A 9,745-nucleotide genomic window follows, 5' to 3' on the forward strand; every position below is an offset into this window, starting at 1 on the left:
GAAATTCATGATATAATACAAATTTTATGACAAATTATTAAAATTTGATATTTTTCACATTTTTGATATAAAACAGTCCTCGAAGTAAATTTTATAAATCCAATGATATATTCTTAAAGTGTATGTAGCTGGGAGGAAAAGCCGACGATCAATTGAAAATTTTGACCTTTCATATTGAAGATATGGATTTTTTTCCAAAAATACCTATTTTTTTGTTGGTGTTTTGGGAAAAAATCCATATCTTCAATACGAAAGGTCAAAATTTTCAATTGATCGTCGGCGTTTCATCCCACCTACATACCCTTTAAGTATAAATCATCAGATTTATAAAGTTTACTTCGAGTACCTTTAAATATCAAAAATATCGATTTTTAATCATTTGTCATAAAATGTGTATTACATTGCGAATTTCAAAAAATCAAAATTATTTGATATCAGAAGGACATTCTTCGTATTCAGAATGCAATTCGACATGTCTGATGTGCTCTAATGTACCACAATAAATACTGTCCAAACGTTCATACCCCATCCCTTAAAGATGTTGGATCGTGAATTACTTGGCTGGTAGCTGAAACATTCCCCGATAGGATCCAGTGATGCTGTATACATTTTTATAAATTACATAATATAAATACTATGATAACCTTTCGGAACTTTATATTATAGTTATGCAGGCACCAGGCTAGCATAAAAACATAGTAAAGACTTCCAATTAATGAAGTTCTAATATATAATTTCCTCTCAGGGCGAGAACGCATGTATACTGGAATCTCTTTTGCATGCTCGCTTGAGTTTTGCAAATATATTAAGTTATGCTACTCTGCGCATAACAGATTCTCAAACGAAACTCACTTACTTTGTCCCATTTTCTACAAATTTCGATTGAATCGGTGCATCGGAAAAAATTGGCTTCTGTGCATGAGATATTTTGACATTTCACTTTATTTACTCTAGAGCTCCTAAGCACCCTAATGCAGTATGACAATGACTTTTTTTTATTCCTAGCAATGCGATTAACATTTTGATATTATTACTAATTAATATTATTATTAATTTTATCATTTGTTTGAGGTGTAAGGTTGCTAAAACATTGGTTCCACTAATGAAGGAAAGCTAGATGCTAACTCAAATATCGCCCCATAGCGCCATGTACTATACATTGTTTAGGCTTGTTCTAGTTTGTTTGACATCACAGTTCCTTTAATACCAGTAAGTGTATCCGTTCTAATTATTTGGTTGGTCATGTCGTTATTGCAGTCTCCCGTTTGCATCGTCTTTCTAAACTTTTTAGAACGGTTTTCATTTTTGCATTGTTTTCTTTTTTCTTGTTCATTTCTCTAGTCTTTTACAATTCTGATGAAGACCTAGTGCCAAAAGCTTTTTAGAACGGTTTTCATTTTTTTGTCCATTTAACTGTTTGTTTTCACATTCTTCTAATCTCAGGATGCGAAGGGTGCGCCATTAGCAAAATGTTCCCATACGATGTGTAAGAGCACCATTCTCTTCGGCATCATCTATTGGAACACAGGAGATTTAGAATGGAGCCAGATTACTAACACCACCAACTTGGAGGCCCGCATCCAGAGCCTTGTGGAACAGCCACCAGAGAAACCACACTTTGGGTTTTGCTTTATCAAATGCATTGGCGAGGAAAAGGGAAAAGTAGTGAATGGCACACGAGAGGAAGATAATTACATTCAAACTTATGCGACGCAGCTGTTACTACTCCCACCACAGATAGTCACGTCGAACTTGTCGAGCGCAAAAACACACAATGGAGTTAACATCAATCTGATTTGGTTAGATTCAACTTCTCATAGCCATTTTATGCGTTCTATGCCAGCTACGATTAAATCGTTAAAAAATATTAGGAGGCAGGAGACTGGTTATGTGTTTAGCTACAACTTATACCAAGCGTTGTATTCCCATACTATTCAAACGGCGAGGGCGCTGTTCTCAGGCGTTATAAGCAAAGGAGAAGAAGGGAACATCCAGAGTAAAAGGATGATGAGAAGATATAAAAGTGGGGGTTATGAGATATATTGGTCGTGCGATTTATGTCGGAAAAATGTATGGGGACTTGTAAGTAAACTTGAAACCAATAGGACATGGCAAAGTGTACAGAAAGCTCTCGCAGAAGTTGGTATTGATAGAATTGATATGACATTATCTAGTTGTGAAGCTCTTAGAGGTCGATTCTATTTTCAAACTAATGAGGCAAAATGTTACAACGGAAAATACCAGCATAGTTACATCTTATCGCATCTAGATGAATTACAAAAACAGTTACAAAAAGCTGGTAAGCCATTTTTTCACTATACGGAAACGAACGTCGGGCACGAAGGTACCGGTCGACGGATACAAACTCTTGATGAAGACCTTGCTAATTACTTAAACTCAGTATCAACTCGCGATAATATGTTGACGATATTGCTTGCAGATCATGGCAATAATTATGGAGAATTATTTGAGAAAACAGGTGAAGCTCGAGTTGAAATGCACCATCCAATGTTAATTATCCATGCCTCAAAGAACTTGCCTCAAATAATTGGAGAGGATAAAATGAAGGCATTGTTACTTAACCAGGATCGGCTCGTCAGCATACTTGATCTTCATTACGCTTTCCATACACTAGCTCCAGGGGGCAGCATTGAAGTGGCAGCGGAGCATGCTCAGTATAATGTTGAACCGATGGGATTGTTAGCACCAATTGATGTCAATAGAACATGTGATTCAATCCCAATGATTCAACCTAATGTATGTATATGTGAAAGCTATAATACTAAATATGTTGTCAATGGCACAAGGCAGATGATGGTGGCAGAATTTGCTTTAGGAGAGATAAACAATGCAATACTGAGTCAGTTCCGAGCTGCACATCCTGATGCAGCGACTGGGTTTGGTTCGTGTCAGAGACTAGTAGCATCATGGTTTGGTAATGTGGGCGAAACCTATGAGAAGGTAAGATAACCCATATGAATTAAACTTGAAATTATAAGATCCTTTTTCATCTATTTTATCACATGCACATCCTTCGTTTGTTCGCATTAGTTTGCCCCAATTTTGCTGAGATATCAGACCTCAAAAATCGTCGTTTCATACTATTTGAAATAAAAGTTGGAATTGGTAATTTTACGCTATTTTTATACCCAAATCAGGGTATACAGAATAGGTGCGTAATGCATTTAAACAGTACAAGAACAAGGAATATTTGTTTTTCTTTGCTTTTTATTTGTCTGCTTTTAGTTGTCGGGGGGGTCCTGCTCCCGTCAGACACACCACTGGTTCAAATGCGTGCATTATGTGTGTCGGGCCGAGAAGCCGTAACTGGGCGGGGTCCAAAACCATACATTCTAGCTTTCCGAAATTGTTTTACATGTACAAGTCTATGGGCGCAATCAACAGTTTTTGTCAATTATCTCAAAAAGATCAATGTAAGTTATGCCCTTTTGTGATGGGAGGGCTGCATACTAGATGACCTTACATGTATGAGCAGAAGCTATTTTAGGAGAAAAACTATGTTCACCCGATGGCCTTTGACATTGTATGCACTCTATCTCAGTAAGTGAATATAGTAGATAGGCAAAACTATTCTTCTGGTTCTATTCACCGTGTAAAACACGTTCTTTAGCCTAAAAATGAGGTTATTGCTCAATAGAAGCACAGACAATACATTTTTTAATCCTTGTCATCAGTCGAGTAATTTGATATATCTCTCAACAAGATCGAAGCATTTTCAATTTTTTACCTCTACCTCTAGCAAAAAACGTACCCATAATTGGAGTCCACTACCCCCTAGCAGTAATTTAGAGGGTCTATACCTTATGGTAACAAATATTGGTAGACAAGGGTTTTGAACTCGACCATTTTTCAAACCCCTTGCTCCCAGACTAATTCCAAACATATTATTTCACATGGAAATCATAAGAAAATCAAAACTGGGCCCTCTTGTACGAGAAGCTCCGTATTAAAGGCTGGGATGGGAACGGCGCGGCGGGAGTTGGGATTCGGCTACCAATCTGGTAATCCTCATTGAAAAATCTTCACTTTTTTAACATCACACAGGACGAGGTAACCACGAAGCTAGATATTCACGTACTTGGGGAAGATGTTTTCTTTATTACCGTTCTTATTTCAAAAACCAACCATATGAGTCTGCTCAACTACCACCGCATATCCAGCTACAATCAATACAAAGTATGCGCAGATGAAGGCGTTGACGTCAAACTTTGCATTTGTTCTTTGACTGAACCAATCAGCAGACCAGATTACATGGTCATCCCATCGTGGCATTTAGAGTTTACAGGTGGATTTCAGCAAAACAGAACCACTAAAGCGTTGGATAGCAGCAGCTGTCTTTACGTATATGAACGGAGAACAGAGTCTGGTATGATCTTGGAAGCCTCATCGGAGTGTTCAAAGAAGTCCCATTTCTTGGAAGTTGATGCAGGTACTCTTGTGAATGTTTTCACTTCGTTGCCATTGCCGTGTCGTGTAAAGATTAACCCTGGTGATATGATATTCCTTTTAGTGTTTATTCAAATTGATGACAAAGCCGGATGGAATGTGGAATATACTGCCAAATATGAAGAAATAGATTAATGTATTTAGAAACAAGTTGCGACTGCGCTATAGACTATGTGATATAGTATAAACTAAATACTACATTTTCAAAAGAAATCAAAACATTTATTTGTTCTCTTTCATATGTGCTGCACGTTAAACGTTTATTTTACTTTTATAAGGTCAACGTTTTATTCCTTTTAGCGCGGAATTGCGATGTATTCATTATTATCAAAATTATAGTGTAATTCACTCCGAGTTAGAAATCACTCTCCCGTGTCATTGTCCAGCGCAAACGTCACAATAACCTTTTGTTTCTGTTGTTCTCAAGGTGCACGCGTGCCATGTTTCAATGGAGGTTATCGTGACTTCTAACAAAAGACGATGGTTCCCGTAGTATTCCTCATTAAAACTAATTCAATGCACGACCTCGGAGTTACCTGCATGACTTTGGCGGGCTATTTTAAAATAGTCATGGTTGCACATGCATGTACTTCCTTTGAAAGTCCTAAACAAGGTATAGGAGTCGCTGGTAGGATATGCAGCTTATAGAACACGGATAACGAGTAAACTCAAACACCCAGATGAGCAATGGTTTTTGGGGTTGTGGTGAGCAGCGGTGGTTTCGGATTAGGATGTGTAGGTGCGCCATGGCTACAGAGCTATGCGCTCTGTAGCCATGGCGCCTATGTTTAAGGGTATTATGTTTGGCAGACATGGGTGGTCGATCTTTTAAAGGGAGTGAATGGCCCTTGCACAGCAATAGCAAGGGGTGACACTAAATTCACGGTTGTTCTATTAGCAACGCAAAATCTATGAAAAATTCAGCTGGTTTACTAGCTAGAAAGTGAGGCCAGTTATAGATCCGTTATAGCTCGTTATGAATAATTCATGTTCGACCCCTTGGATCATGTTAATTGAGTTTGGCAAATAACAACGTTGTTAGTTTTGCGAACTTTGCCTGTTCAATGAGAGTATAGCACGCCCCCAATACATCTGGGCACAAACCAGGCGAAAACGATCCAGTTTAATGAAATGGCGGACGGGTATTCCCATCAGGCACCAGTGATATGTTTTTTTCAAAGAAAGTCTACTAATTTGATATGAAATGACATTTTGCAGTAGCAAAGTCAAAATTAGGACTTGCTGTCAATAATATGAAGGAAATATGTGACAGAGGCAAGGTGGGAAATACAAGTAGTATTTAAGTTATAATAACCTTTGATACCCGACCTGACCTTCCATCATGGCGCCATGATTCGTTTCATGTATTTCTATTATGCTCTCAAGTAAAATAAAATACCAATCTGCGCTGAGCAGACAATGTTACTTGGCTCCCAGCATGAATTATTGATTTTATACGGAGGTAAAGAAATGCACAGTGTATGAGCATGATGTGCAAGCATACTCCAAATATTTACGGTAAATCTGAATAGTGGTCACATGGTGACATATCATGTGTTCGGGAAATCACGTGGCAACATTTTAAGATTGCAGGCTTGTTTACTAGTTAATTGCCATTTGTGCTCTTTATTATTTATCTTTGTTAATTAACGTATATTTTAAATGCTGATAAATCGTGGTTGGCTGCCCATGATATCTGTTAAATTCAATGTTTTATGAATATAATTCTACCACGCAGAGGGGTCACGCAGCAGAATTTCACATCACCTGACTTAGCTAGATTTCGAAGCTCTGCTCTTCAAATTCATGTAACTTTCAAAGTTTACATTTAATATTTTTAATATGATACTAATTTTTTGTTATAACCAACTGGTACACGAAATAAACTAGCTTATTACCTATACAGAAAGGTGATTATCAGCCTTCACTCAGCAAATTGACATGCCCGGCATATGCAGCCATTCTCCGTCTGGATTACATGACTGTCGCCCTCAATACGTCTGGGCACAAATTTAAATAACAATACGCTATTTACATATCAATGCGGCCTCATGCTAATTAAAGCTGCCCCATCCAGGAGTTCATCTATGGCAATAGGTCAAACTAAGTGACATATGCTGAAGCCAGTCAAGCGTGGTGGAGGCCAAGCAAGTAAAGTTTTCTACACTAGTTCAATGCAAAGTCATGCTCTGAGACAGGAAATCTTGTCTCTGAAACACAATTTCATCATTAAAATCTTAATTTTTTGTAGTAAAATTAAAGAAATAGTTCTGAAAAATTCCTCTGGTGAGAAAATAATATAAATTGGAGATAATTGAACATTTCCAGAGCCAGTTTGTGATGAACCTGAGTTTCTCCTATTGCTCAGGGCCAATTTCAGTGCATTGTTTGTCCTCCAGCAAAATCGCCAAAGCATGGATCAATATTTGACCTTGCAGAAAGTAGCAAGCACTCTATTGGTTTATGATATGGATTGTCTCCAAACTTACATACAATATCAAATATCGTCCCCTTTATGGATCTATATGAGAAAACGAGAATATTTTCAGCGTGAATAATTAGCACAATCAGCATGCCAATCATTGCGTGAATTGCATATGGTCCAGCATCGGCATCCAGAAACATACAGCACAGTTGCCGTATCCCCGTCACCATACCACTACGCCCATCATTCTTGACAATCTCATTCGTTTTGTTTTAATTCGACCCTGATTTTTTTATTTTTTTTTATTTTGTATATCATTATGTACATTAAACATATTTTATGATTTTTGTAAATTAAGTGTTCATTCTTGTAGTTTTAATTAATTAATTAATTTTGTAGAGGGGGACATTTTTTCTTATATTTCGTAACATGCTTGAGAAGATCAGGTCTTGTTTTACAGCGCCCTCTATAATATGTTGGAAGTAATTTATTTCCCGAGCCGGGCCGAGGTGTGATTTTAGCTGTTATTGGCCCCGTTACAGAAAAAAAGTGCACAAAATATATTTCCAGAGCCAGAGCCAGTTTGTGATGAACCTGAGTTTCTCCTATTGCTCAGTGCAGTGTTCAGTGCATTGTTGTCCTCCAGCAAAATCGCCAAAGCATGGATCAATATTTGACCTTGCAGAAAGTAGCAAGCACTCTATTGGTTTATGATATGGATTGTCTCCAAACTTACATACAATATCAAATATCGTCCCTTTATGGATCTATATGAGAAAACGAGAATATTTTCAGCGTGAATAATTAGCACAATCAGCATGCCAATCATTGCGTGAATTGCATATGGTCCAGCATCGGCATCCAGAAACATACAGCACAGTTGCCGTATCCCCGTCACCATACCACTACGCCCATCATTCTTGACAATCTCATTCGTTTTGTTTTAATTCGACCCTGATTTTTTTATTTTTTTTAATTTTGTATATCATTATGTACATTAAACATATTTTATGATTTTTGTAAATTAAGTGTTCATTCTTGTAGTTTTAATTAATTAATTAATTTTGTAGAGGGGGACATTTTTCTTATATTTCGTAACATGCTTGAGAAGATCAGGTCTTGTTTTACAGCGCCCTCTATAATATGTTGGAAGTAATTTATTTCCCGAGCCGGGCCGAGGTGTGATTTTAGCTGTTATTGGCCCCGTTACAGAAAAAAAAGTGCACAAAATATATTTCCCTATGCAATGTATACAATTTCACATAAAAAAAATAATTTGTGACACGATCTGGTCCATGGGGCCAAAGGCGGCAAATTTGAAACTGAAATAAAGGTAAAAATATGGAGTAAAAAACAATAGAATACATAAGAAAATAGGCATCAAAAATTCATAACTTTGGAACCCAGTAGGCCTTTGGTGTTTTCAGTAAATGATAACCAATTGTATGTATGATGTAATAATTACTGTAACTCAATTGTCAAAAATGCCTCCTTTGGCCCCCATGGACCAGATCGTGTCACATTTAGGAGTTAAAATGGATGTGAAAAAAAATTACCGAAATTACTCCACCGGGAATCGAACGCGGGCCTCCCGCGTGGCAGGCGAGAATTCTACCACTGGACCACAAGAAAAGTTGACCAAATACGGGAATTTAAAAAATGATATCTTCAAGTCAAATAATTGCAGTCTCTTCAGCAATGGTGTGACGTCACGGCTTCTTAAAAAAATAAAATTGGCCCTCAAACCCATAATAACAGTCCAATACAAGAATGAACTGCATCTTCATGTATAACCGGTTATTGCTATTTGATGACAAAATCAGCGGGACAAAAATACGTACCGAGGAAAAAATATGACAGGGCTCACCGACTTGGAGATTTGCTGGCTAGCGCCTATTGGCCGTTGCCGGCGGGGTGGACTAGCGTCTATGTTCCTCATTGCATATGGAATGTGGATAACTCCTACCAATAAATATTTTGTGTGGGGAACCACGATTAGTCCTGGCTGTCCACTGCCTCTTTATTTCTTTTTGAACCTTTACTCACTGCATAATTTGGTTTGTTACATGCTGCAGTTACTGTCCATTTTTCTATACATAATACACAGCACTCTCACCATTGACGCGTGACCTCTACAAACAGTGTATGTTATAGACGAATCCAACGAGCCAAGTCATGGTCAGGATTTCGTCAGCCATCTTTGGTTTCCCGCTAGCACCAACATGGGGTTTTGAGCACCCGATTGTGCAAATAAAAGCCGCCTAACACCTAGAGAAGATGCAAAGACAAGGCGGGTTAATAGAATAATAATATACAATAGAGGTAATCCTGTCGCATCTATTCATACATAGTCCTTTTGTTCATCCATTTGTACATCTATGAATAGATACGACGGGATTACCTGCGGAACTATCTCTATTGTATTATTCTAATATTCCTCGACCTTCTCTAGGTGTAAGGCGGCTTTTATTTGCACAACTGTTGGAACTCCCTCATTTCAAATCTTTAGTTTTGGCTTCTCTTTTGTTCAGAAACCAAAAATCAAGGGATTAAAAAGTAGAGCTGATCTGGTCTGCAATCATAACACTTTTATTAGGCATATCACCTCAAAAATAATCGCAGCAGAAACACGTTATTTAACGTTCCTACATTATTGAGCTTTATTAAAGCATCAAAAATCAAAAAACAGAATTGAAATCGGTCAATGCATTGTGATGTAGTGTCAATTTAAAGATGCTCGTAGATGGAATGAAATCCTGCCACAAATGGCTGTAATGACAAAATTGTCACATTTCGAGATTTTGAAGGTATATTTGGACGCTTGCTTGAAAAAGCAGCGTTAATTTAAATATC

General features: G+C 37.6%; 1 protein-coding gene across 1 annotated transcript; it reads left to right on the forward strand.

Annotated features, from left to right (window-relative positions):
- Nucleotides 1-1,482: 1,482 nt before the first annotated feature.
- LOC140171650 (uncharacterized) lies at nucleotides 1,483-4,602 on the forward strand. The gene is made up of 2 exons (XM_072194944.1): nucleotides 1,483-2,961; nucleotides 4,066-4,602. Exons 1-2 carry the CDS (start codon nucleotides 1,483-1,485, stop codon nucleotides 4,600-4,602), a joined length of 2,016 nt encoding a protein of 671 aa, XP_072051045.1.
- The last annotated feature ends 5,143 nt before the right edge of the window (nucleotides 4,603-9,745 follow it).

This window comes from Amphiura filiformis, chromosome 2 (assembly GCF_039555335.1).
Source record: "Amphiura filiformis chromosome 2, Afil_fr2py, whole genome shotgun sequence".
Taxonomy (NCBI): domain Eukaryota; kingdom Metazoa; phylum Echinodermata; class Ophiuroidea; order Amphilepidida; family Amphiuridae; genus Amphiura; species Amphiura filiformis.